Consider the following 27,369-nt stretch of genomic DNA (forward strand, 5'->3'; position numbering starts at 1 on the left):
AACCCCTACATGAAACTGGTGGCTACCCCAGCTCTCTCTCTCTCTCTCTCTCTCTCTCTCCTTTCCGTCTCAATTCCGAGAAAGGCATTTCAGTTCTAGATCCGTGTTTCGTAGCAGTCATAGATAGGACGGGTGGGAATAAACGGACACTGAATCGAGGCAGGACAGAGGTGCTCCTGCTCAGTCGAAAGACAGATCGAGGAATCGGGTTGCAGCCTGTGCTGGATGAGGTGACGCTCCCCGAGAAACCCCAGGTGCGCAGCTTGGGGGGAGGATGCTCCTGGATTCGTCCCTGAGCCTGGATTGTCCAGGTCTCGGCGGCGGCCAGCCTTTGCCCCATTAAAACCAGCGCGCCAACTCTGTCCTTTTCTTGGGAGATCTGATTTGGCCACGGTGACTCATGCCTTTAATTGACATTCCGCCTGGTTTCCTCAAACACGCTCTCTGTGGGTCTGCCGATGGAAAGTGTCAGGAAAACCGTCACCGGATCCAAAATGCCACAGCCAGAGATTGATGGCAGGGGGCTGTTCACAGAGCCCTCCCCGTGAAAGCAGCTCCATTGGCTGCCGCTCCATTTCGGGGAACAATTCAATATGCAGGTTTTTAACCTATAAAAGCCCTCAATGGCGTGTGTCCCAGCTGTCTCAAAGACCACGTATCCCATAATAAGCTGGCTCAGGTGTCAAGATGGGAAGAGGCCTTTCTCTCCGCTCTCCCACCTTCACAGGTGTGTCTGGTGGGGATGCAGGAGAAGGGCCTTCTCTGCCACCGCCCCCAAAATCTGGAACTCCACACAAAAACTCCTTGTGTTTGCCATCTTTTTGGTTGAGCCCTTTTTTGTAGTTGTGTACTCCGTCTTGTTGGCTTTAATATTTGTTGTTGTTGTTTTTAAGAAGAAAGGCAAGGTAAAGCGGAATTAGATTTTAAATTGAATGAAATCAAATATTGAGGGTTTATTCATTTCCTGTTCTGTATTACAAAATCTCAGAGTTAACTGACAAAGCAAAAGAAAGAAAAAAGCACAGCGTCCTGCTCATACTGGATACTGGATTTGCCAATATTGGAAAGATGGAAGACCGCAAGATGAAATCATAATGTAAACTGCATGGAATCAAGTCAAATCATCCAAAAACGTGTGACACTTCAGTTAGGGAAGGCAATTTAAGCCATTTAAAGACACCTGCGTGGCAGAAATTCAACAGGCACGCCGGAGCGCTCAGTGGCTTAGGTCTCCTCCAGCTGAAGAGCCAGCGGTTGGGAATTCCCCACCCAGTCCCAAACCTCCTTGATAGGTTGGACTCGGAGATCTATCGTCCATTGATAGAGTCTCTAGGGCCCCTTCTGGCTCTGCAGTTCCAGGATGATGATGATTGACTATACTCTCCCAATCAATGATCCTTGGTGCTGGGAAAGGTAAAACATAAGAACTTCAGAGAAGCCGGGCCATGGAGGGCCAGAATGGCTGCTTCATGGTCCTTGCTGGGGACGATGGCAGACGTGCCTCCATCAGCCCACTTCCTCAGGGCCAGGGTAAGTCACCACCACCTGGTCAATCCATGCTGCTCCTCACCTAAGGAGGCCCCAGAGCCATCAACCGGAAACAGGGCCTTCTCGAGAGTGGCCGCCCCACGCTGGAACTCCCTTCTGGTGGGGTGTGTGACTCGCCCTACACCCGTCTGAGTCTTCAGAAGCAAGTTAAAACCCGGCTCTTTACTCAGGCCTTGGCGAGCCTCACCCCTCCGGAAGGCTAAATTATTGTGTAGTAATGTTCCGCGACCCTGTGGATCATCATTCTGCGTCTTGGAATATTTGTCGGATTGGAGGTTTTCAGGAGGGGTTTTTATAGGGTTTTCCTTATTTTAAACCTCTCTGTCTATTCATGTCAGGTTTTTTTGGAAGCCACCCGGGGTAGTGACTTGTTGAAAGTTCTAAACAGATGCAAATAAAATTAAAAGCATACCAAGAGTATTAGTAAAGGGACTGGATGGGAGGGCCCTAGCAATTATACCAACTCAGTGATTCTACAGTTTTATGAATCCCATCCGCGGTTCATTCCCCCTTTGTCTGGGGGCATGGAGGATATGGGTTGGTCCTTCTGAGACTTGCTTTTGTTTACACCATACTCGGATTGGCCTCCATTTCCAGACTTTAATCTGGGAGCTACTGGGGTGTAAATGGACAGGAGGGGGGTAATAAATGCAGACGTCTGTCTGTCTCCCCCCTCTGGGTTGGTGGAAGTGACTCTGGAGGGACAAGAGCAGCATTAGCTGGAACGTGGCGCCCCTCCAGAGGAGACCAGACTACATGTTCTATTATTCCCAAGCTGGCATAGGCATTCTCGTTGAGGATGATGGGTGTTGTAGTCAACCATGCAGCCAAGTTTGTTCTTTTGTGGATATTCAGAGGTCACGAAGTGCAAAGTGATCCTCGCTTCTCTGTTTTTGCTTCTGTTTCAGAGGAACGGTGAGAGTCCGATGAGCTGGTTTACTCCCAGTGACCTTTGAGCCGCTGGGAATGGCCGCCGGGGAAGGCCTGTAGAGGCCACTGAGCCTGACGTGACCTTTGAGGAGACCCTTTTACGGCCTCTGCTCCCCTGTTGTGAATCTCTGCCACCCACTTCCTAAATATTAAGGCATCCATGGAGTGAGAAGCCATCTACACTCTGAACCCCATGGGGTGTAGTGGACGACTTAATCCATCAAACGACGTGTGACATAAAATGCCGTTTGTTGGTGGTGATCAAGGTCCCAGGAGTCTCTGGTCTGTGGCTGCCCTCGATGGAGGGCGCGGCTACATTGCAGAGAGGGATCAATAGGATCCACTGTGATTTGGATTATGATGGGATGCTTGACACGCAGATGCTGTCCACATACTCTTTTATTCATACGAAGCAAAGCATGTTTGTTTCTTTACGATTCTGCTCAATCCTTTCCCAAGCGACCTGTCTGAGAAATCATGCCGCACCTTGCGAGTCCACTTTTTACGATTTCAAAACCCCCAGTCCTACCGGTTTTGCCACTAAGAAAAATATTAAAGGTGAACTGAATCCTTGCCTTCCAGGATATAAGACTTACTGTTAACAATTCTTAAGCCTGTTCTTAGTGCCTTTAAAGTTGGGATTCTCCAGTCCTACCTGAAGACAAAAGGTTTTATTATTTGTGGTTGAAAAAATGTATTTTATATACAGTATTGTATCCTGCTGTATTTTTTTTTAAACCATACAATCAGATATTTTTATCTCCTCGCTTGCTTGCTCAATAAATGAAAAGGAAGGCTTCTTTCTGGACATTCCAGTTATTCTAAGAGAACAAACCAACAGGATATTCAGAAAGAACAGACCTTGATTCATGTCTGAAAATGGAAGACGGCCGTTCGGAGACAAACTGAAATCGCTTTCGCCATGGTGGCAGAGGTGCAAACACAGGCCTCTCCCCATTGCCCAGATGCTCTTCTTCACCTCCAGAGGGATTCTCCCCTCCCCCAGTTTCACAACAGCAACAATAGGGAAGGCCAGGCAGATGTTCATATGGTGCAGCTTTCCCAGGATTGAGGAATGTTCATGGGGGAAACTAGGCTTTGCCCCACATGGGTCTTCCACGTTGAGGTGCCTTGCATGGGCAGAACCCCCCCCCAAGATAACCAGGAAGAACAGGTTCCTCTCTCTCTCTCTCTCTCTCTCTCTCTCTCACACACACACACACACACACACACACACACACACACACACACACACAAACACACACACACACACACACACACACACCCCTACCAGCACCTCTTCCTGACCCTTCCAAGACCCAGGGGGGCCATCGTGGACCCTTTTCTAGGAGATCCTTCCTCTTCCTCCCTGCCAAGGCCTCCTTCCTCTTGCTGGATCAGGACCTGAAGGTTTTGGGGGGGGGGAGTCCAGAGACCCAATCCTCTCTTTTTTTCCTGGTGTTTCTTTTTAAAGGGAGCCCATGCTGCTCATCTAAGCACTGCATTTTCCCTCCATCACAAGACAAAGAGTCCATCAGCCGGAGGTAATTTGGGTAGGAAGGGTTGATCTGCCCGGCAGATCAGCCAAAGAACGGGTACGTTTGCAGGCTTTCCAAAGGGAAGGACGTCCGACTTCCCCCAAAAAGGGGAGGGAGCCAGGCGTCAGCTTCTCCAAAGGGAGCTGACTCCACAAGGTCGAGGGCCGCCCTGGTGAAGGCCCCGTCTCGATCGGAAGACTTTCAGGTCTCCCTTGGGGTGGCCCCCTCGAAGGAGCCTGGTCGGGGAGGAGCTGGTGGGTCAGGCAGAGGGCCTTGGGGTCAGACACTCCACCAAGCATGGATCTTGGAAGGACGGAAGGCTGAGCTGACCTCAAAGGGATCGAACCCAGGTTGGGAGCGGAGTCTCGACTGCAGTTAAACCAGTGTTTTGTCCATGGAGTGCGTCAACCCATAAAGACTGGGAAGGGGAGGGTAGGCAGAGTGGAAGGCTGGACCTGGCTGAATCGCATCCTTCTTCCCACCCTCTAGCGATCCTGAGGTGCGAAAAGACCCTTTCCGTGGAATGCTTTGATTCCAACCAAGTCCAGATAACTGGTCACAAGGAGGGAGGGACAAGCACAGGGGGAATCTGCTTCTCCCCCACTCAAGAACTGGATGGTGTGGCTCTCCGACTGTGATCCAACATTTCCCCAGGAGGCGTAGTTCTGTGGGAGGCACCCTCCATAGAGCCTCCTGGGCAGGGAGATTAGAGTTCCTTGAGCGCCAGCTCAGGAGAAAGTAAAAAACAGGATGAAGGCGGCACCGATGGAGGCAAATACATCTTGAGGTGTAGACTTGGGTTATTGGGGGGGCACCTCCTCTGGGGAATTCCTGGGGGATTCTGGGATTTGCAGTCCCCCAAAATGCCTGGTAGCCTCACACCCCTCTTAGCTCCTTCTTCTGCTTACAGCCAGCCTTTCCTCCCACGGGATTTGCATGCCATGTCTCCACAACACCCCTGTGAGGGTGACCAACTTGAGTTGTGGTGCTGGAGGAGGCTCTTGAGAGTCCCCTGGACTGCAAGGAGAACAAACCTATCAATTCTAAAGGAAATCAAAACTCTGAGTGCTCACTGGAAGGACGGATCCTGAAGCTGAGGCTCCAGTACTGTGGTCATCTCATGAGAAGAGAAGACTCCTTGGAAAAGACCTTGATGTTGGGAAAATGTGAGGGCAAGAGGAGAAGGGGACGACCGAGGATGAGATGGTTGGACAGTGTCCGCGAAGCAACCAACATGAATTTGACACAACTCCGGGAGGCAGTAGAAGATAGGAGGGCCTGGCGTGCTCTGGTCCATGGGGTCACGAAGAGTTGGACACGACTAAATGACTAAACAACAACAGAAACCCCTCACGTTTCCCCCTCCAAAAGACACCAAAATCATTGAACTGGAAATATCTGAGGGTGTAGCAGGAGGGAATAATGAAGACACAAAAGTATTTCATGCCACAACAATTTGTAAACAGTTCCAGCCAAATTTTATAGGGTTAATAACCTGCTACCATGACCAGAATCACAGAGCTTCTGATGGGGGAAAAGGTTTGGACAGTTACACTTAACTGACCACAGTTTTGCTAAAAATGTATTCTATTTTTTTCATTAAAAAATTATTTCCCCCCCAACTCCTCCAGACCTAAGGTCATTTACAAGAGAGGATCAAAGAAATAGCCAAAGTTACATGGTTTAATTAAACATGGTTTGATAAATCTTACAGGAAGGCCAGATTTATTATTTTCTTTAAAAAAGAATATCCTCTACTCAAGAAGGAAGGAAGTAGCAAACAGAGGAAGGAAGGAAGGAAGGAAGGAAGGAAGGAAGGAAGGAAGGAAGGAAGGAAGGAAGGAAGGAAGGAAGGAAGGAAGGAAGGAAGGAAGGAAGGAAGGAAGGAAGGAAGGAAGGAAGGAGCTGATGGATAGAAGGAAGGAAGGAGCTGATGATGGATAGAAGGAAGGAAGGAAGGAAGGAAGGAAGGAAGCTGTAGTTTTGCATCCATCCTTGTTTGGACTCTTGATATTGCCAGCAGAGAGAAAAGTGTATTCACCCGAGATGACCAGGAAGACTCCCCATCTGAAGGCAACTCAGAGTCAAGCGACACAGTTAAAAAGAACAACTAAATATTCCCCCCCCCCTTTAAAAAAAGAACTCTAAAGTGAAGGGCCTTCAGCTCCCATTGACCCAAGGACCAAGGTATACGGGTGGAAGAGGCTTAAACCTTCTTTCCCATCTGGTTCAACCCCAAACATGGTAGGAAGAAAAAACCCCAACATAAATGGAAATCTCTGCCTCTTTTTCCAAACCCTTTAAGGTAAAGTTTTTTGGGGGGGAGTTAATTGTTTTAAAACCCACCAATCTTCAGCTGCATGCTGCTTGCTGATGGTTTCTCCTCCACTCCAGACAAATAAACTCTACTCTAAATGATTCTGAGATTTCCCACCCTCCCACCCACCCACATACTCTTTTGACATCGGGGGAGGTTGTGTTCCAAACGAAAAGGTTCCTCCACCATCCCAACCCATCACTGGGGTTCAGGGGGTTCCCCCTTGACGTGGACCCTTTGGTGGGACTTCAGGTGCCTCTCCTGGCGGAAGCTCTTCTCGCACTCGGAGCACTTATAGGGGTTCCCCCGGATGTGGATTTTGAGGTGCGCGTTGAGGTGCGTGCTCTGGTTGAAGCTCTTCCCGCACTGGGCGCATTTATAGGGTTTCTCCTCCGTGTGGGTTCTTTGGTGCCTTTTAAGGTGCGGGCTCTGGTTGAAGCTCTTCCCGCACTCGGCACATTTATAGGGTTTCTCCCCCGTGTGGATCCTTTGGTGCACTTTCAGGATCCGGCTGTCGCTGAAGCTCTTTCCGCACTCGGCGCACTTGTAGGGCTTCTCCTTCGTGTGAGTCCTCTGGTGCACGTTGAGGCTTTTCCGCACGCTGAAGCTCTTCCCACACATCGAGCACTTATAGGGCTTCTCCTTGGTGTGGATCCTTTCGTGGACTTTTAGGCTCCGGCTGTCCCCGAAGCTCTTCCCGCACTCGGAGCACTTGTAGGGCTTCTCTCCTGTGTGGATCCTTTGATGCGATTTGAGGATGATGCTTTGGCTGAAGCACTTCCCGCACTCGGTGCACTTAAAGGGCTTCTCCCCTCGGTGGATCTTTTGATGTATTTTCAGATTCCCACTATTGCTGAAGTTCTTGCCGCACTCGGAGCACCGGTTGGGCTTCTCCCCCGTGTGGATTTTCTGATGCAGTTTCAGGATGATGCTCTGGCTGAAGCTCTTCCCGCACTCGGTGCACTTGTAAGGCCTCTCCCCCGTGTGAACCCTCTGGTGCCGCTTCAGGTGCGTGCTGTGGTTGAAGCTCCTGCCGCATTCTGCACAGGTATAAGGTTTCTCCCCCGTGTGGATCCTCTGGTGCTTGCTGAGGTTCGAGCTCTGACTGAACATCTTCCCACAGACGGTGCATTTATAGGGCTTCTCCCCGGTATGGATTCTTTGATGCGATTTCAGTTCCGGGCTGCGGCTGAAGCTTTTCCCGCATTCGGGGCACTTATAGGGTTTTTCTCCCGTGTGGATCCTCTGGTGTCTTTTAAGGCTCCTGTGGTCACTGAAACTCTTCCCGCACGCCGAGCAGTCGTGGGACTTTTTCGCCGCGTAGAACCTCAGGGGAGCGTCGGCCTCCGAGACGGGGCCGAAGGGCTTCCTGCAGTCCAGGAACCTGTAGGTTCTTGCGGCTGGGTGGATTCTCTGGTGCTTGGTCAGGTAGACCTGCTGGCTGAAACTCTTCCCACAATGAGAGCAGATCAAATGGTTCTCCCCGTTGGGCCTTCTGCTCCCTTCGCCATAGGGCTCCGGGAGCGGGATCTCGTGGAAATCAATCCCTTCAAAGACGATTCGTTTCTCCTCCGTTCCCATCCTCGGCCCCTCTTCGGAGCCTTCCAGGTTCTCCCTTTGAAGAACTGGGGAAGAAAAAGAAATCGGAAGAGAAGAGATATAAGCCGTGAGGACCAGAGGATAAAAGGCGACTGACGGGCTTAATGAATGAGGGAGAAAAAATAATATGGACTCTTTGAGGTCTACCGAAGAGCCTCTGAGGAAAAGCAGAAGGAACAAGGCGACCCTCCCAGAGTTTCGGACATGTAAGAAGGAGAGATTCGTCCCCCGGAATTACCAACAGGAAAGGTTCATGAGGTAACGGAGCGGAGAGGACCTCTCCCACAGACTGGCGAGAGCCCCTCCCTGGCCAAGCAGGAAAACCTCAGGGAATGGGATGGCTGGATTGTGGAACGTTGAGATTTAGGGGCCCATATTCTGCTAGACCAAGATGATCCACCCTCTCGCATTCCCGATCACCACGTGGGGCCGTGAAGGCTGGACAGTGAAGAAAACGGACAGGTGGAAAACTCCCCCCCCCCCCCCGATTCATCTGAAATGTGTTGTATCTGAAAAGAGGAGCACATGGTTCCCAGAGCAAATCAAGCCTGAACTATCTCTGGAGGCAAAAATGTGGCAGCTGAGGCTTTTCTCCTCCAGGAACCTCATGAGGATTCCCTGGAAGAGACAGCAATGGTGGGAACAGGGAAGGGAGCAGAAAGAGAGGAGGAAGACTGAATATGAGACAGACCGACTCCCTCAAGGAAGCCACAGGCTTCAGTTCATACCAGAGCTGAGCACCGTCCTTTTTACCTTCTAGTCTCTCTCTTTCCTCGGAGTCCTCCACGGACGGATCCTCTCCCTCTTCCTGCCAAGAGACGAAATTGGGTCTGGGAACCGGGAGCCCTTTAGAAGAAAAGCGAGAAAAAGGAAAAAAAAATGACTTCCAGACCCCGTGAGATACTCAGGAGCCCCCCGTCTCAGAAGCGTTGAGTTCTCTTGTAGACTCCGTCAAGCCATGTGGGGGATGAGGACAGCAGGAGGCCAACCCACATGGCCATGAGCCCGTGAGCAAGGATAGGCAACGAGGAACAAGACATGTGGGGGGGTTGTCACTGCCCCATGGGCCACTTTGCTCTCAAAACCTGTGAGGCCATGCAATCATCCTGACGGGGAGCCATCGATGGCTTTCTCTTGAAAATCGGCAGCTCGGGTGCAACTGGTAGCTGTGAGTTCCACCGTCTCATTATGCTCAAAGTGAAGAACCTTTTATCTCCCCTAGATTTTCCCATCCTTGCGCTTCCTTCTGATAACTCCTGTCCTGAGAGAGGGAAGCACCGGCTCTCCATGCTGAACTTCCGTCTCCCCCTGGGTTTAACTAATTCTATGAACCAGGAGCAAAGTCAAGGACATGTTGGCCCCACCACCGACCTACTCAGGGTGGCCCCTCAAAGCTGGTCCATCTTTGGTAGCTGGCTTCACGGATGGGTTGAGGCAAGGGGCTCGTTTTTTTTTAAAAGAACTATTTTATTTATTTATTTAATTTATATGCTGCCCAAACTACCCAAAGTTCTCTGGGCGGCTAATACAATTAAAATATATATAAAATTGCCATCAGACCCACAGCTAATATTATTTCAGTTAAAAGCCTTCTGGAACAGGAAGGTTTTGACCTGGCGCCAAAATGTCATCAGTGTCGGCGCCAGACGAATCTCAGTCAGGAGGGCATTCCATAGTCTGGGGGCAGCTGCCGAAAAGGCCCTTTGTCTACAAGCCCTCCCTTTTATCTCCTTGAGGGACGCCTCTTTCAAAAGGGCCCCTTGGCTAGATCTTAACTGGCAGGTAGGTTCATATGGAAGGAGGCGGTCCTTCAGGTATCCAGGGCCCAAGCCGTTTAGGACTTTATATGTCAAAACAAGCACTTTGAATTGGGCCCGGGCAGCAACTGGTAGCCAATGTAACTTATACAGAATTGGCTTGATATGTTCTGTGGCAGCTGCACCACTCACCAGCCGCGCAGCTCGATTCTGGACCAGTTGCAATCGCCGGACCGTCTTCAAAGGCAGCCCCACGTAAAGCGCATTGCAGTAATCTATGCGGGATGTTACCAGTGCGTGTGTGACTGTCATGAGACTCCACTCGTCCAGGTAGGGCCGCAGCTGGTATCTAACCTATTTTTCTTTTGCTAGTGATCTCACAGTAAGCCGCTCCGTGTTTGTTTTGAGATCTCACAAAGCTACAGGTTGTTTTTCTGGGTTAGGTAAAGGTAAAGGTTCCCCTTGACATTTAGTCCAATTGCGTGGATTTGATCTTACGACGGCTGGTCTTCCGACCTTGCAGCACACAGAGGCTTCTGTCGTTTAACTGACAGCGCCACCACATCCTCTGGGTTACAGTGCTCCAAATAATTGAATAAAACGACTCTCATTCCAGAGGACCTTTGGTCTCTGTGACGATGTGTGAGTCCTTTGACAGATGGATCTGCTTTTAAGGAATATTATTAATGGGCTTTTAAAATATTTTGAATCGGCATTTTTATAATTAAAAAAATAACCGACTTCATTTTAATTCACTGTAAATCACTTTGCAGGAACTCTGCTGGGCAGTCAGAGTGAAACGAAAATGCTTTAAACCAATATGGGAAATCTGGCAAAATGCAAGCAGGCAACAGGGCCCATAAGAAGGATTTGCCCTTCAGATTTCCCCTCGGCAGTGGAGGACAGGAGGGCCTGGCGAGCTCTGGTCCACGGGGTCATGAAGAGTCAGACATGACTTAACAACTAAACAACAACAAAGCACGGCCATGGAGCTTCTGAGGCCCCTTTTCCCCCAGGTGAGGAAACAGAAGGTGTCTTGTTGGTGTGGGTCTGTGCGCTGGAATCCCCAGGATTCTGCTTAGGAAATTCTTGTCTCGAGAGTCTGAAAACCCCCAAAGGGTGTGACCCTCGCTTTATATGACACTGCTCAATGGATGCGGTTCTCTGTTTGTAGGCGTACTGTGGCTGCCACCCTTCATCCTGCCCTCCCCTGGTTCTGCCTCCTCCAATACTGGTCCTTGTGGCTGTGGATTAACTCCACCGACCTCCAAGGGTGTGTGGATGCCTCTGTAGAAGGTGAGGATGCTTCCCCCTGAAACATCTGGCTCCCCGCGGCATGAATCAAGATACTGGGCAGTCTTTGGCGATCTTATCCTGCAGGTCTCTCGCGTTGTGAAGAAAGAGGCTTACCCAGGCTTCCACAGCTCCACCCTTCTCCTCTCTGGTTTCCTCCCGCGGCGCGCTCAGCTTTGGAGCGGGAAGCCCCCAGGCCCCCTCCATGCAAGGCGGTGAAATGGACGGCCATCTCCTCAAAGGTCTCCAGATCCTGGAAGACGGAGGAGCAAAGGTTTCTGGGTTAGAAGGCAAAGGCCAGGGTCCCCGAAGGAGAATGAATGGAGAAGTGGCTGGAGGTTCCCCTGCCCCACCATCAAGCCGCATCCAAAGGAAGGTGAAAAAAAGGAAGATGATGTGCCCCCTTCAGGACTAAGAAAGTAGACACAAGATCGAATCCCCTCCTCTACCTGGTCTGACTTCACAGAAACAGTATCCATTTCTCCACAAAGCGAGGGTGACCGTGATGGACTCTCGAGGGTCCTTCTGCCGTCTCCTAGGAGAAAAAAAAACAAAGAAGAAGACCTCTTAATAGGTCTCGATCAAAGGGTGCAGCCACAGGGAAGAAGGCCAATTCCATGCTAGGGAATCATTAAAAAGGAAACTGAAAAATAAAACAGCCAACCTTCTAAGGCCGTTGTACAAAACGATGGTAAGGCCACACCTGGAGTATTGCTTACAGTGGAACTGGAAAAGGGGGCAGAAGAGAGCGACTCAAATAAGAACTGGGCTCGGGAACCTCCCTGGTGAGGAAAAGCCGACAGCGTTTGGGGCTCTTGAGTCAAGAGAAAAGATGTTTGGGGGTCGGTACACGATGGAGACGTATAAAATTCTGCAAGGGATGGATATAAAGTGGAGAGAGGGAAGCTCTTTTCCCTCTCACGCGAGACCAGAACCATCAGGCGACATCCATTCCAATGGGGTGTCGCTAGAGTAAGAACAGACTAAAGAAAATATTTCTTGACCCAGCGTGTTGATAATCTGTGGAACCCCTTGCCACAGGATGTGGTCATGGCACCTGGCAGCTAGATGCCTTTAAAAGGGTATCGGACCGATTCCTGGAGGAAAAGTCCATCGCAGGTTACAAGCCATGATGGGGATGGATCATCTCCAGGCTTAGAAGGAAGGGACCTTCAAATCCCAGATGCAGAGGAATGGTGTCGGGAGACAGGGATCTGGTGGTCTCGTGGGCTCCCAGAGGGATCTGGTGAGGCCACCAAGAGATACAGGGAGCTGGACTAGAGAGGCCGCTTGGCCTGATCCAGCACAGGGCTCTTCTGAGGTTCTTATGTAATACTTAGCATCTTAGTTTTCTGGGAGAAATCCGTTGTTCTCCCCATTCCTTTTGGGCGTGCGCGCGCGCACACACACACACACACACACATGTGCACTCTCTCTCTCTCTCTCTCTCTCTCTCTCTCTCTCTCTCTTACATTTCACTTGCCTTTGTTTCCTGTTATTAATGTAAAAAACACACAATAGGAAGCAGTCACATTGCTTCTTGGGAGTGGCAGTCTCGCAGCCCATTAGGCTTTATAGAAGGCGCCTCCCAAAGAACTATGACTTCTAAAAAGCCTCTTTCTTCACAATGTACTGGGTGGGGTTTATTCCACCTTTTAAACCATCCTGTAACCCCATTCCTTTCGAAATGTCCTAGAGACCAGCAAGAGCCATTTATTCCCATACGGGCAGGCGCAGCACGTGATTTATTCCAAAAAATAGAGGAGGCGCACCCAGTGGGTACAGGCGCTCTCCCTTCTCACCCTTTCCCACGGAGGTGGCGGCATCCTCGCCATCCTGCACGAACCCCCCGAAGAGGGGCCCCTGCGCCGTCTCCGCCAGAGCCTGCTCCCCGTCAGGAAGATCCTTGCTTGCCTCCGACGACGGCTCCTGCGAGGGGAAGACAGGAAAGAAAAGCTCAGGCGGAGAAGTGGAATTGGGACAGGAAAGGAACGGGACCAGCAAAGTCCAAGAATCACACTTCTGAGTCCTTTTGAAACACCCCTCTTTCCCCCTGCCAAAAAACCTGCTTCAACCTTCCAAGCACGGCTATACCATCCTGGCCGCATCCTGAGGGCCTCTAAATGCCTGCTCGTCTCATCCTCTTCTGCCTGACAAAAAAGCACAACAGTCTTTTTCCTCGAGGGAAGGCCCATCAATCGATCATCTACAAGAGGCATGGCCTTCTTGAGGGCGGCTCCATCCTTGCCTAATCAGTTCGCCTGTTTCCCCCATTTCCCCCCCCCGCCAGTGACATTTAAGGGGCCACTGAAGGCTCTTCAGGGAGGACTTCCCCGCCAACCCGGGGTTGAATGGAGGCAACTTTACATTTCCATCCGGTGATTGCTCTTTTGATTGTTATTGTCAGAATTTTATCTTTTCCTTCATTTCTTCCTTGCTCCTCCAACTTTTATCTGCATGTGGTCAGCTTGCTATGGCTTGTATTATATTGTGATGATGGCACATTTTATGTGAATCCCCCTCCCTCCCCCCAGAGTAGTGCTGTGGCACTCATGGAAATTAGAGAGAAACACAAACACACAAACAGAGAGAGAGAGAAACCTGTGCTTTTGCAAAACCCTGATTTGTGTGTGTGTGTGTGTGTCCCTCCTAAACACACAAAATTCAACTCCTGTACATGGACTAGTGAAGAGCAGAGACACTGGATAGGTTGATCGCAAAGGAGCACGGCCTGTCCTTTCAGGCTTGCTCTCTCTGTGTGTGTGTGTGTGCATGCCCGCATGCTTCATCTTTGGAAACGGCACGGGAAACAATTTGTGCAAATTATGAGGTGGAGGCAACCCGAAGGGTCTCTTGCTTTCCTGGGGAATCTAAACAGCCTGGATAGTAGCAGCCAAGGTAAGATCCTGGCAAACATGCTTCCCTTGAAGTATCTCCGGATTTTTGCCCAGGGGTCCCCCCACTAGGCAGCTGTTCCACTAATGAATGCAGATGTTACCGAAACAAGAAGATCTTATTGAAAAGATACGGGAAATAGCCGAAATGGACATTTTATCAGAAGTTATGAAGGACTATACCCTGCAAAAGGCAGCAGAAAGATGGGATCTATTTAACAAGTGGACTGAATCAACAGGCAGCTTGTGAACAGTACATATTGAAAGGAGAACTGAATCTAGAAGGCAGAAAAGAGTAAATAGAATAATTTAAAATCTTGATATGGCAATAGGTACAGAATGGATGAAAGTATGTTATTGTCTCCCCTCTTCCTCATCAATCCCAATTCCCTTTTCCTTTTTGTTATCCCTTATAAAAAATAAAAATACAAAAAAAAAAAAAAGAATGCAGATGTGTTTGATTCCTCCCGAGAGTTTGTCTCATCTTGTTGGGAACACCGTCCCCCGGCAGAAATGGCATATCCCCCCCCCCACCGCTGTCCTCCAGAACAAGGGTCATGGAACCGTCCTCCGCACCCACACGTGACCCATCGGAGGCCAGGGGCGACAACCAGGAAGGAAGGAAGGAAGGAAGGAAGGAAGGAAGGAAGGAAGGAAGGAAGGAAGGAAAGAAGGAAGGAAGGAAGGAAGGAAGGAAGGAAGGAAGAAAGAAAGAAAGAAAGAAAGAAAGAAAGAAAGAAAGAAAGAAAGAAAGAAAGAAAGAAAGAAAGAAAGAAAGAAAGAAAGAAAGGCAACGCCTGTTCACTCACCGGCTCTTCTCCCTTCTTCTCCTCCTCGCCTCCGGCCCGGCTCAGGAGGAAGCCCTCGGCCAGCGCCACCGCCTGGGAACTCGTCTCGGGCGCGCACCCTCGGACCCAGCCCTCCATCTCCGGGGGCAGGACGGCCAGGAACTGCTCCAAGACCACCAGGTCGAGGATCTGGCTTTTGCTGTGCTTCTCCGGCTTGAGCCACTGGACGCAAAGCCCGTGGAGGCGGCCGCAAGCCTCTCGAGGCCCCTCGGCCTCCTGGTAGCAGAAACCCCGGAAGCGCTGGCGCGAGGTGTCCACGCTCGGGACCTCCCCCTCCTCCAAGGTGGCCTTCACCCTCCCTTCCCATGACTCTCTGCCGCTCCCGGTCCAGGAGAAACGGGGATCTTTTCCGGCCTCTGGGTCGGCCGGATCCATCTCTTCCATCTTGGTTCTCTGCTGTGGCTCCGCCTCTAAAAGGACCCGCAGGATCTCCTTGTTCGGGGTCCTTTTTCCTCCCTGGGGCGAAGGCTGGCTCGGTTTGGGGCGAGGGGGAGACCACATCTTTCTCACCGTCCTTCGGAAGGCGAAGCGGGACCCACCACCACCACCACCGAGGAGGAAGATGAGCCCGGAGAGAATTTCTGCCGGGAACGGAGAACGAAGACTCGGAGGACGTGGGTCTTCACGCCTCCTGCCGCGAGGCGGATGCTCAAGCCTTCATCTCGTTCGCCACCGGCTGAGACAAAGAAGCATCTTTAGGATGGCGCCAGCCTTAACCGTTCCCCGCTATCAAGTCTTTCCCTACACCCACTGACCCCTTAACGAGAGCTACAAACGTACATCCTTCCAGATCCATGGATAATATTCCTCATCCTTGGTTAGTTAGTAAGGAAAAATAGCTGGAAATAATTAGAGCAGACGCAACACCATATTTTACATCGGATGGTGGCCTAAGAAAGCTTGGCTTCTATTGAGTCCACCAAAATGGGTTTTAAACATATGTATAAATTTTATCTCAATCTTCTCTCTCCGGCTTCTTGTGCTGCCATTTTTCTTCTCCAGAACGGCGACCTGTCTCAAATCCTTTTTGATTTATCGAGATACTTTGCACACGATCTGAGCATGAATATTCCGGAGAAGAAAAATGACAGCGCAAGGATCCCGAGAGAACTGACATAAAAAATATAGACACGGGTTTAAATGGACTCAACAGAAATCAAGGTTTGTTAGGCTTTTTTTTTCATTTATTCTGAATATTACTTGACTAGGAAGGATTTTGCAAGAATCAGTGCACAGATTCATTCAGAAAGCCCCTTCTTTTTTTTCTGAAAAGCAGCTGCCCTGGGATGTGTTCATGTCCTCTTCCCATGTGACTTATTAATTCATGTGAATTAAGCATCAAACCCATGAAATCTTCTCTCAAAATAAACCAATCTGGACTGGCCTAGTTTGGAATCAGTCCAAGACAGTGGGCTTCTATTTTTTTATTTTCTTTTTAAACATCATACAGCCTTCTCTCTCTCTCTCTCTCTCTCTCTCATTTGATAAGGTTCGCCACCTCCCAGCCATAACAGCTCTCCGTCCCTTCCCTGGTAAGCCTTTGAGTCCCGCAGGTTGAAACTCGCCTTGACATTCAGTTGGAACAGGAAGAGTTATTAAAAATCACCCTGGCCATGCTTATTTTTTTGGGGGGGAGAGACTTTTCCCTTTCTCCCACCCCTCACTCCCCTCCCATCCCCCTGCCTGCACCCTGACGTAGAGACCTGCAGCACTGAAAACCTTGCTCATTGTTTTTTGATGCTCTTTTTTAAAAATGGCTTTACCTGTGCTTGTTTTTTTTGGGGGGGGATTTGGCACAAAACATCACCAGAACCTCTCCTTTTTAATTTTCCCCTCTCCCCACCCCGTTCATGGCAAAATAATCACGGCCGCCTTCCCCTGGCCAACACTGCACGACGTGATGATGAGGACACACACACACACACACAAACACACACACAGAAAATCTACATATTTTTTACATCATCTTGCCCTTTTGAAGTGGCATGCTCCTTTTTTCTCCTCCCCCACCTCCCCTGCCCCCCCTCAAAGAGGAGACCTGATGAAGAGACCCGTGTTGCTCAAAGGCTGGCCCCGTTCTCTGAAGTTTAAATATCTGATATTTATTTTGACGTTTCAGTGCTTTTAAAAAGAAAAGAAGCCATTGCCCCCCCTTCTACAAATCCTATGCCAAGATCCAACCACCTATTCTCTCTCTCTCTCTTTTTTAAATCTCCAGCTGCCTTTCTCGGGAGGGGGGGCGCCTTCACCTGGGACCCCCCTTTCTCCCCCCCCTTTGCACCCAGAAAATGCCCCCCCATTTTTTTGCACACACACTCACCAGATGGATTCCTGGAAGGAGGGAGAGAAGGAGAGGGACTCAAAAGGGAGACCCCCCGAATTTTTTTGGGGGGGGAGGAGATTCCCCCCTCTTTGCAAGGAGGCCTCTTTGTTGGGGGCTGATAGGAAGGGATGCGGTGGTGGTGGTGGGGGGCTGGCCGGGGAGGGGGGGGCGAGAGGCAGGAAAGGCCAGGCGGAGGAGGAGGAGGAGGGACAGGAAACCAGCCTTTTAATTCTTTTTCTCCTTTCCCCCCCCCCTCCCTTTCCCCCACCCCAGGTCCTTTCCAGGCATCCGGACTCTATCCTTTTAACCCTAGAGAGGAATATTTCTCTCTCTCCCTCTCCCTCTCCCACCCCACCCTCCTGCCCCCCATAGGAAATTTTGTGGTTGTTTTATTGTGTTGCAAGCCGCCCAGAGTAGCCTTGCAGCCAGAGGGGTGGCAGGAAAAAGGCGAAGGAAGGAAGGAAGGAAGGAAGGAAGGCAAGGGTAGCACTCACCCTTGTTATGTTAAAAAGTGTGTGCTGCTTATATACCGCCCCATAGCACTTCAAGCACTCTCTGGGAGGTTTACAAGTTAATTATACAGGCTACACATTGCCCCCCCAGCGAGCTTGGTACTCATTTTACCGACCTCGGAAGGATGGAAGGCTGAGTCAACCTTGAGCCGCTACCTGGGATTGAACCCCAGGTCATGAGCACAGTTTTGGCTGCAGTACAGTAGCCATGCGTATTCATGTTGCAGGCTAATGTTGCTGAGAGGCGGAGCCGAGAGAGATTTAATAAAGAGGCAAAGTCAGAGTCAAGAGAGAGATGAGAGTGTGGTATTTTGGGAGATCTGAGGTGCGATTAGTCAGAAGAGTGAATAGTAACTGTAAGATCAAATAGAAGATTGTTATTGATGATTGAGACACCTGAAGAAGATACAGTGGTGCCTCGCATAGCGAGGTTAATCTGCTCCAGAGTAACCCTCGCTATGTGAAAACATCGCTGAACGGAACATAAAAACCTATTGGAACGCATTAAACATAGTTTAATGCATTCCAATGGGCCCTAAACTTACCATTCAGCAAAGTTTCCTCCATAGCGGCAGCCATTTTCGCATCCTCGGTAAGCGAGGGGAGGGTGCAAAAACGCTGCGCGCGGCCATTTCGGGCATCCGGCAGCCATTTTAGAACCGCCGAACAGCTGATCCGCGGGCATTGCAAAGCGAAGATCGGTAAGTGAAACGCTTACCGATCGTCACTATGCGAGTTTTGCCCATTGGAACGATCGGTATGCCTCCGCATTAGCGATCCCGAAAAGGGGATCGCTATGCAGATTCGTCGTTGTACGGTGCACTCGTTAAGCGAGGCGCCACTGTACTTATGAATGATAATCAAAACATCTGTAATCAATAAACTTGTTTTATTTAAAAGACCAGTGAGGTTTTGGTCCCGAAAGAGAGAAAGGGTGGGAGGAAGGAAAGGAAGAAAGGTATGGACTGAAGGAAGCAAAAAATGGAAAAGAAGGAAAGAAAATAAGAAAGAAATAAAAGAAGGAAGGAAGGAAGGAAGGAAGGAAGGAAGGAAGGAAGGAAAAGAAAGGAACAATGGAAGCAAGCAAGAAAGAAAGAGAAAGAGGAAAACACACACATACGCACACTAGCCAGACCTCCAAAATCTCATCCTTTTTCGGACCTGGAAAAAGCAAACAATTAAAAACTATTCCAAAAGGAATCCTGAGAAAGATCTCGCTCTGGGTTGCAAAGGAGAAACCCAACAAGTTGGGTCCTTTTTTAAAGGAGAAAAGCAGGATACAAATATTTTAAATAAACCAATACTTGTACTATGAATATTGGCCTTTAAACCGGACAACAGCTGCCTCTTTCTCCTCCTTGTTCTGTGCTTGAATGATTTTATTTATTTGATTTATTTGATTTTTACCCCTGCCCTACTAGACAGCATCTACTTATGGCCTTTGAATGATGTTAAAATCACGCTTTTTTAGACTCAGGGTTTTCCGCTCCAAATAATATCTTTCGTGTGGTTCGTAAGTCACCTTGAGTCCTTTTCCAGGAGAAAGGCGGGGTAAAAACACTTTAAATAAATAAATATAAGTTATTTCAAATCATCCGAGTCTCTTACTAAGAGGCTAAATCCTGCTCCTTGAAAGGCCAGCAAAAAGAGCCCCAGTTGCCATTTAAAGGGGGGGCAGCAGAAGAGACCTGGGGGGGGTGGAAATCCATATATTTGTGACTAAGATCTCCTGGGTTGGGACTCTTCTTTAGTGTGTGTCCCCCTCCCCACCCCGTGGCACCGAGGTTGAAGTGCAGTCCTGAAGTGAAGACTCTGCTCAGGACGGGAGTTCGATCCCAACGGGCTCAGGGTGCCAGCTCGAGGCGGACTCCACCTCCCATCCTCCTGAGGACGGTCAATTGAGTGCCCATCATGCACTGCAAGTGGCAACGCGTGTCCTTGTATCATGAAAATTGCAATCCGCCCAGAGAGAGCTTTTAAGTGACACGGAGTGGTATAGATAAGTCAAAACAACAACATCCCATGCAGGGAAAGAACGGGGCAGGGCTTTCTCCGTGGTGGCCCCTCCACTCGGGAAGGCCCTCCTCCTGCAGGCTTGATTGGCACCCACCCTCCCCTCCTTCCCGCACCAAGTGAAAACTCGGTCTGTTCGCCACTGCCTTTGAAGCACGGAGTGGTTTTTACCTTGCTTTTCCTGTTGCCATTCTGCCTGTAGATCTGCAGAGAAACACAGGTCTTATCCAAATGCATGGATAAAGGAATATCCATAAGGGATGACGGAAGTTCCAGAATAAGGGAATTTGGTTTTGTTTTTTTTGCCATCGTGAAGTTTATTTTCTGCATTGGACAGAGAAACCCCCCCTTCCTGTTTTCTCAATTCCTGCTTGTGTTCCTAGATGTCAAAATGTTGCTTTTTGATGTACGTGTGCACCCTGTGTAATGATCTAAAAAGGACTTATCTCCGATTGGCTCAGGGAGTGAGGAAGAGGAGCAGACCATCCCACCAAGGGAGCCCCCACCCCACCCAGGGCAGAAAATGAGCATCCTCCCCATGCACGGCTCTGGGAATGATGATGCCCTCAGCACCTCACTCCGTTCCTGTGAGGTCTTCTGTTCAAAATTAGGATGGTGAAGAAGCCAACCCCCCCTGAAAGACAGAAGACCCCGTCGCCTCATTGATAAGCCTTTGTGGATCGGCTGTTTTGCGTTGTTTCGAGTTTTCGAGCATGACCATTTTTGCTGAATTTTAAGGAGTTTTTAATTGTAACCGGATTTTAATCCCGTCACCCTGCTTCACTCTGTTCTCATGTTTTGCCATTTCACGGTGTCTTTAAATCCATTCACAGCTTTTAATTTGTCCTGTAAGCCTCCTCGGGTCCCGATTCTGAGAAGAAAAGTAGCAGAGAAATGAAATGGAGAGATAAATAAGTTACGAAGCCCCACCTTCCCTTTGGAAGCTCTCTGAAGGGTCCCGAAAACCAGCCAGTATTTCTCAAGTCCATTTTTGGGGGGTGGGTGGAGGGATGTGAGGGGGTAGATAAGCCCTCCAACAATATTTAGTTCAGTCTTAATAACGACCACAATCTTTATGTGCCGATTACAGGAGTGAGAATAAATATTCATTTTGTTTTCTCCTACAGTCAGGTGTTGTGGTTGTGTTTTTTTTTAGAGCTTTCACTTGTTTCTATCCCAAATATGAAATCCTTTTGCCAGATTCTTCCAAAAAGTGAAATGAAGTCCAGTCCTCTTCCATTTTCACCAGTCAAACCAGTACATAGGGCCATTCCCAGTGTAGGAATGACCAGCTTATTGGACTGTGTTGTGTCATAAATAGAGGCAGGGGGGTGGAAGAAAAAAAAAGAGACGTTAACTCTAATTGAGAATTACAATCAATTTTTTTTTTAAAAAATATCCCTTACTATTCATAAAGGTACAACTTCTTTTCTCAAATTAAAAAAGAAATTTTATTTGTGGTGCACAACTTTTTAATTTTCTTCAGCTTTTATACCATCCATTTCGATTAATCTATTTGAGAATTCCAGGAAGCGTAGTCCAAATAGAATTGAACTCACACTTTAATTTATATACAGTGGTGCCTCGCTTAGCGATGTTAATGCGTGCAGAAAAAATCATTGCTAAGCAATAACATCACTAAGCGATATTAAAAAGCCCATAGAAACGCATTAAAATGCAATTAATGTGTTCCTATGGGCTTAAAACTCACCTTTAAGCGAAGACCCTCCATAGCACTGTCATTTTCAAAGCCTCTAAAGCGAGGAATCCTTCATAGAAACCAGCGGGTGGCCATTTTGTTTACCCAGTGGCCATTTTGAAACCGCCGATCAGCTGGCCAAAAACAGGGACATTGCAATAATCGCTTCCCTGCAATCATTGCAAAGCGAAATTTCTCTATAGGGACCATCGCAAAGCGATCACTTTTGCAATCGCAAAAACATTGTCGCAAAGCGATTTCTTCGCTAAACGGAGTGATCGCTATGCGAGGCACCACTGTATCTAGAATACCGGGGTTTGCAAGAAAGACAAACCAGACGGTCCTCAATAAAATCAAGGACTCTGGAGGGAAAAAATAACAAAACTGGGACTGTCCTGCTTTGGGGTACATCTTGACAAGGCAGGATTCTCTGGCAAAGACCTTCATGCTGGGAAAAGGAGAAGGAAAAGGAGAAGGAAAAGAGGAAGACCCCAATACGAGATGGACCAACTCCCTCAAAGTCATCAGTGGAAGAGCAACTGTATGTTAACAACTAGGAACGAGAGAACATACCATTGTCCTTCCAACTTGGTCTCTCATCCTGACACCAGAGACACCCTGTATGTGAACCAAATCCAGCTACCGTGTCCCGTGCATCCCAAGGAAGGGACAATAATCCTTCAAAAGTAAAATAAATGACGAGATCAACGTGTTGGTCTTAAAGAGGCCACCGTGGCTTTGTTTTTGTCGTTGCTGAAAACAGAGCCAGCGACCTTTCTGAAAATTATTTCTTAAAGTTGTTCCTTTTTCTCCTTTAAAAAAAGAGAGACAGAGACAGAAACTGCCTGGCCTCTAAATTAGAACTGCCCTGGGATACACAACGCCTCTGAGTCCGTGTTAGAAATTTTAAAAAGGCAGACGCAGGGAGTAGAATAACATATTTATCCATAGGATTAATAATAGAACCGTATATGCCTGGCCCCTGCCTTCCGCCCCGAGAATGTCTTTAAAACCTGTGAAGGGAAAACCCTCTTAAAATGCTGTTTTCCCCCCGGTTTCGTTTTGTTTAGTCGTGTCCGACTCTTCGTGACCCCATGGACCAGAGCACGCCAGGCCCTCCTATCTTCCACTGCTTCCCGTAGTTGTGTCAATTTCATGTTGGTCGCTTCGGTGACACTGTCCGACCATCTCGGCCTCTGTCGCCCCCTTCTCCTCTTGCCCTCACATTTTCCCAACATCAGGGTCTTTTCCAGGGAGTCCTCTCTTCTCATGAGATGGCCAAAGTACTGGAGCCTCAGCTTCAGGATCTGTCCTTCCAGTGAGCACTCAGGCTTGATTTCCTTTAGAATGGATCGGTTTGTTCTCCTTGCAGTCCAGGGGAATCTCAAGAGTCTCCTCCAGCACCACAATTCAAAGGCATCAATTCTTCGGCGGTCAGCTTTCTTTATGGTCCAGCTCTCACTTCCATACATCACGACTGGAAAGACCATAGCTTTGACTATGCAGACTTTCGTTGGCAAGGTGAGGTCTCTGCTTTTTAGGATGCTGTCAAGGTTTGTCATCGCTTTCCTCCCAAGAAGCAGGCGTCTTTTAATTTCGGGGCTGCTTTTTCCATCTGCAGTGATCATGGAGCCCAAGAAGGTAAAAATTGTCACTGCCTCCATATCTTCCCCTTCTATTTCCCAGGAGGTGATGGGACCAGTGGCCATGATCTTAGTTTTTCTGATGTTGAGCTTCAGACCGTTTTTTGCACTCTCCTCTTTCACCCTCATTACAAGGTTCTTTAATTCCTCCTCACTTTCTGCCATCAGAGTGGTGTCATCTGCATATGGGAGGCTGTTGATATTTCTTCCGGCAATCTTGATTCCGGCTTGGGATTCCTCCAGTCCAGCCTTCCGCATGATGTATTCTGCATATAAATTAAATAAGCAGGGGGACAATATACAACCTTTTCGTACTCCTTTCCCAATTTTGAACCACTCAGTTGTTCCATATCCAGTTCTAACTGTTGCTTCCTGTCCCACGTATAGATTTCTCAGGAGACAGATAAGGTGGTGAGGCACTCCCATTTATTTAAGGACTTGCCATAATTTGTTGTGGTCCACACAGTCAAAGGCTTTTGCATAGTCAATGAAGCAGAAGTAGATGTTTTTCTGGAACTCTCTGGCTTTCTCCATAATCCAGCGCATATTTTTTCCCCCAGCACCCTTTAAAACACTGGTCGGTTCTGCCTCAGGAGCACAAGTTGCTCAAAGAGCTCGTCGGACAATGAGGGTCTCTTCACCGTCATGACGTGGCCCACCGTGCTGAAGAGGTACTCCACGGCGGCGCTGGAAGGCATGGGCGTGTTGTGCCGGAGGAAGCTCCGCATCACCCGTGGGAAAGCGTGTAACGACGAGACCTCCCGGACAGGGGACTTCAGGTATCGGGCCACCTCCTCGTCCTCCTCCGCCCCTTCCCCGGCCAACTTGGCGCTCCGGGTCTGGATGCTAAAAAAGTCCTCCTCCGCACGACTCCCTTCCCGGTCTCTCTCGGAAGGTTCTGCGCCATCCTCACTGGCCGCGCTCTGGATTTCGGCCTTCAACAGGGCTTCCATCATGGACCTGCGAAGGGAAACGGGTGGCTTTACACAAGAGTAACCAAAGGCACAATGACGTTGGGCTCGACTGGGCCCACGGCATGTTATCCCCAGCTTGCATGGATACTTGAGAGCCTAGGAGGGATTCGGAGAATGTCCTCTGGAGAGGTCTAGAAACGTAGAGTAGACAATGTCTAGATGGGCGGCAAATAAGTGCAATAAATCAGTGGTTCTTAACCTTTGTTACTCGGATGTTCTTGAACTGCAACTCCCAGAAACCTCAGCCAGCACAGTTGGTGGTGAAGTTTTCTGGGAGTTGCAGTCCAAAACTCCTGAGTAACCCAAGGTTAAGAACCAGTGCAATAAATGACAGAAGGAAATCTGCTCTCAGGTGGCCACCCAACCTCTCTCCAGCAAAGGAAAATCCCTTGAGAGGGACATCCTTATAATATTTCCTTCATATTCTCGATCTCTCATGTCAGGGTCTGTCTAGACTCTAACACCTACCTCTCCCCCTCGCCAGAATAGCACTAAAGGAAGTCATGCCCTCATCCACAGGACAACCACTCAGATGTGTTAAGGGGGATGTCCATGTCAGCTGGTACGTGTGGGTTTCAGAGTTCATGGACTACAGACCCCAGACATCTGCAGAAATCCACCGTCGACCCACATCTGGTAGTTTTAGTTGAGAAACCAAAGTCCTGACAGTTTTTTTCCAAGTTCTTAAGCTCATGAATTCCAATTGCAGCAGCTATATATATATTTTTTTTTCTTGAGGAGAAGAGAAATGGAAACGAGGGCTGCTAAACTGTGCGGGAGCAACCAGGGATTACAGATCTAGCAAAAACTAGAGGAATTATAATACAGTGGTGCCTCGCTTAGCGATCACTTCGTTGAGCGATGAAATTGCTTAACAGCGGGGGTTTTGCGATCGCTTTTGCGATTGTTTTGTGATGGCCCCTATGTTTTTTTTTCACTTTGCGATGATCGCGGGGAAACAATCATCGCAAAGCGCCCATTTTCGTGCAGCTGATCAGCGGTTTCAAAATGGGCACCGGGTAAACAAAATGGACGCGCACTATGTTTCCTCGCTTAAGAGGCACCGAAAATGGCCGCCCCTATGGAGGATCTTCGCTTACAGGTGAGTTTTTAGCCCATAGGAATGCATTAATCGTATTTTAATGCATTTCTATGGGCTTTTTTATTTCTCTTAGCGATGAAATCGCTTAGCAACGTTTTTTCCGGAACAGATTAACATTGCTTAGTGAGGCACCACTGTATAATAATAATTTTCTTAGAATGGCAGAACTGGAAGGAGGAACCTTATGGATCCATCAAGTCGAGTCCATGTGAAAGACACCCAATGGAGAACTGAACCCCAAACCTTTGGCTTCACAGCCAGAGACCTAATCTGCCGAGTTATCCAGCAGCTCCTGCCGGTTTATGGGGGCTGTAGTCCACGCACTCTAAAAATCCCACACGTCTCCGCTGGAATCCCCTAAAAGGCAGCTGGATCAGGATGCGCCAGCCTCTATCGGGGGGTTACTCCCCAGGAGAGATTCATTTTGTGCGGTGGAAGGACTTCCTTCTGGGTCTGGAAGGGGGGAATAACCTCTCCCACCACACAAAAATCCCAGGGGGGCCTCTAGATCAGCTGGAAAGGTGGGAATCCCCCGCGCCCTCCACCACCCGGGACCAAGAGGCTTCTCCGGGTTGGCTTACTTGCTCGTCTGCGCGTTTGGCGCCGACTCCAGCCAATCCACCTTGAAGCGAGGATGCAGGCAGGCCGCGAGCAGGAGCCCCCTGTCCTCCCAGATGTGGTCGAACCGCCTCCGCAGGGCTTGCCGCAGGCCCTGGAGGAGCGGGAGGCCATGGGTGAACCGGCCCGGCTTATTCTCCAGCCCTTGCAGCTTGCGGTCCAGGTTGTACAGCGTCGGCAGCAGGTACCCCATGTACATCCCATTCTCCCCCTGCAGGATCTCCAGTGACTGGGCGAGGGGCCCCATGATTTCCGTGTACTCTTCCAGGATGAGGCTCTCGGCCGGGGTGACCCTCTCCAAGGAGCACTGGTCCGTGATGATGTCCACCTTGAGGGGAACGGCGGAGAGCAGGTCGCTCAGCTGCTTCAGCGCCTCGAAGACGGTGGTCCACCGGGTCTTCACGGGGATCTTCAGGTACATCCCGCACTGCTCGTGGATGCTCTCCGCCATCGGCTTGGAGCGATCCAGCGTGGCCCACAGCTCGCCGCACTTCCCCATCAAGGAGCAGAAGTGTTTCTTGAAAGGCCCCAGAGGGCTGTCCTTGGACGCCTCGGCCAACATGGCTTCCACGTCCTGGGTGGCCACCAGGTTGAGGGTGTGGCTGGCGCACCTCCGGTGCGGTGGCAAGCTCAACTCCTTTGCGTCTGCAGCACCTTCCCGATCCCGGTCGCCTCCGTCCAGAATCTCAGAGATTGGGACGAACTTCACCTCCGCCTCTTCCTCCTCCTTGTTGGGGTCTCCATTCTCCTCCTCCTCCTCCTCCTCTTCCTCCTCCTCCTCGCTTGCACTGGCGTCAGCAGCCTCTGACTCTTCTTTGGCCTCAAAAACCCGGAAGGCCTTCACAAAGTTGGACCCGTTGTCCGTGGTGGTGCACACGACCTTGTGGCGGATCTTGTACTGTGCGTACACGTCATGCAGCGCTCCCGCCAAGACCTCGTACGTGTGGGGGCCTCTGAGGCGCTTGCAGGCCAAGGCCCCAAACTCACGCTCCAGGGTGGTGGGGCTGATCCAGTGGGCCGTCACCCCTAAGAAACTCTTCCTGCCGTCGGTCCAGCAATCGGCGGTGGTGGCGATGTAAGCCACGGGGCCCATCCGCTTCACGAGCCTCTCCCGCATGCTGAAGGATCTCTTCTCGATGCTGTCTCTCAGAGTCTCCGAGCACATGATGGTGAGACATTTGGGGAGGCCCAGGCGGACGAGGCCCACAAAGGAGGGCCGGTCGACCGTCTCGAGGGGCAGCGTCTCCTCCACAATGAAGTCCATAATCTTCCGGTCGAGGATCTTCTGGGTAATGGCTTCCTTCCCCGACCCCCACCTCTCCAGGACCGCCTGCTGCTGCTGCTGCTTCAGGATTTTGATCGAAGGGGGATCGTCATCCTCGTCCAGCAGTTCTTCAAAAAAGCCTCTTTTTTTCCCCTTTCCTGAATTCTCGGATGCTCCCAACTTCTCTGGGTGCACTTTCTATGGAAGGAGAGAGAGAGAGAGAGAGAGATGGAATCACCAGTCAACGTCTAAAAGGTCACGTACAATTTCAAATGCACCAAAAATCAATCCTAAGCCAAGCTGTCTCAATCAGAGGACACTTCAAAAATCTGACACCCTCTCTCACCTTTGCAACAAATCCTACTGACACCGTAGGAAAAACAATCATGGGGTTATTGGTCTGTGTTTTTTTGGTGGTTTGTGTATGTTTTCAGGCACATCTTTTTGAAACTCCTGTCAGGCTGATTGCTTGTAAACCCACACAAATGACTCATCTC

General features: G+C 49.6%; 2 protein-coding genes across 4 annotated transcripts in view; both read right to left on the minus strand.

The window, feature by feature from the left end:
* Positions 1 to 5,439: 5,439 nt before the first annotated feature.
* Positions 5,440 to 17,210, minus strand: LOC144587195 (uncharacterized). Of its 2 annotated transcripts, XM_078386932.1 has the most exons (7): positions 17,045 to 17,210; positions 14,686 to 15,400; positions 12,785 to 12,911; positions 11,432 to 11,517; positions 11,100 to 11,235; positions 8,686 to 8,778; positions 5,440 to 7,958 (listed from the first exon to the last, which is right to left on the minus strand). In XM_078386932.1, exons 2-7 carry the CDS (start codon positions 15,223 to 15,225, stop codon positions 6,532 to 6,534), a joined length of 2,409 nt encoding a protein of 802 aa, XP_078243058.1. In that variant the 5' UTR covers positions 15,226 to 15,400; positions 17,045 to 17,210; the 3' UTR covers positions 5,440 to 6,531. The 2 variants fall into 2 exon arrangements, with proteins under 2 accessions (XP_078243058.1, XP_078243059.1); XM_078386933.1 differs by lacking the exon at positions 17,045 to 17,210 and having other exon boundaries at positions 14,686 to 17,019.
* A 4,989-nt stretch (positions 17,211 to 22,199) lies between these two features.
* Positions 22,200 to 27,369, minus strand: part of LOC144587188 (uncharacterized) — a 15,619-nt gene continuing 10,449 nt past the window's right edge. For both annotated transcript variants that reach the window (XM_078386885.1, XM_078386886.1), the window contains exons 8-9: positions 25,572 to 27,070; positions 22,200 to 23,874 (exon numbers count right to left, since the gene is read on the minus strand). In XM_078386885.1, coding sequence (XP_078243011.1) covers positions 23,481 to 23,874; positions 25,572 to 27,070 — 1,893 coding nt within the window. In that variant the 3' untranslated portion in view covers positions 22,200 to 23,480. The remainder of the gene's footprint in view (positions 23,875 to 25,571; positions 27,071 to 27,369) is intronic.

The sequence above is a fragment of the Pogona vitticeps genome, chromosome 2 (assembly GCF_051106095.1).
Source record: "Pogona vitticeps strain Pit_001003342236 chromosome 2, PviZW2.1, whole genome shotgun sequence".
NCBI classification, from domain to species: domain Eukaryota; kingdom Metazoa; phylum Chordata; class Lepidosauria; order Squamata; family Agamidae; genus Pogona; species Pogona vitticeps.

What these genes read in the sequence shown, in the direction of transcription:
- LOC144587195 (XM_078386932.1), bottom strand. Translation starts at nt 15,225, where the DNA reads ATGTGGTCTCCCCCTCGCCCCAAACCGAGCCAGCCTTCGCCCCAGGGA. An exon ending in AGAAGAAGGGAGAAGAGCCG is followed by an intron (nt 12,912 to 14,685) that starts GTGAGTGAACAG and finishes TTCCCCTCGCAG; the next exon opens with GAGCCGTCGTCGGAGGCAAG. An exon ending in GGAAAGAGAGAGACTAGAAG is followed by an intron (nt 7,959 to 8,685) that starts GTAAAAAGGACG and finishes TTTCTTCCCCAG; the next exon opens with TTCTTCAAAGGGAGAACCTG.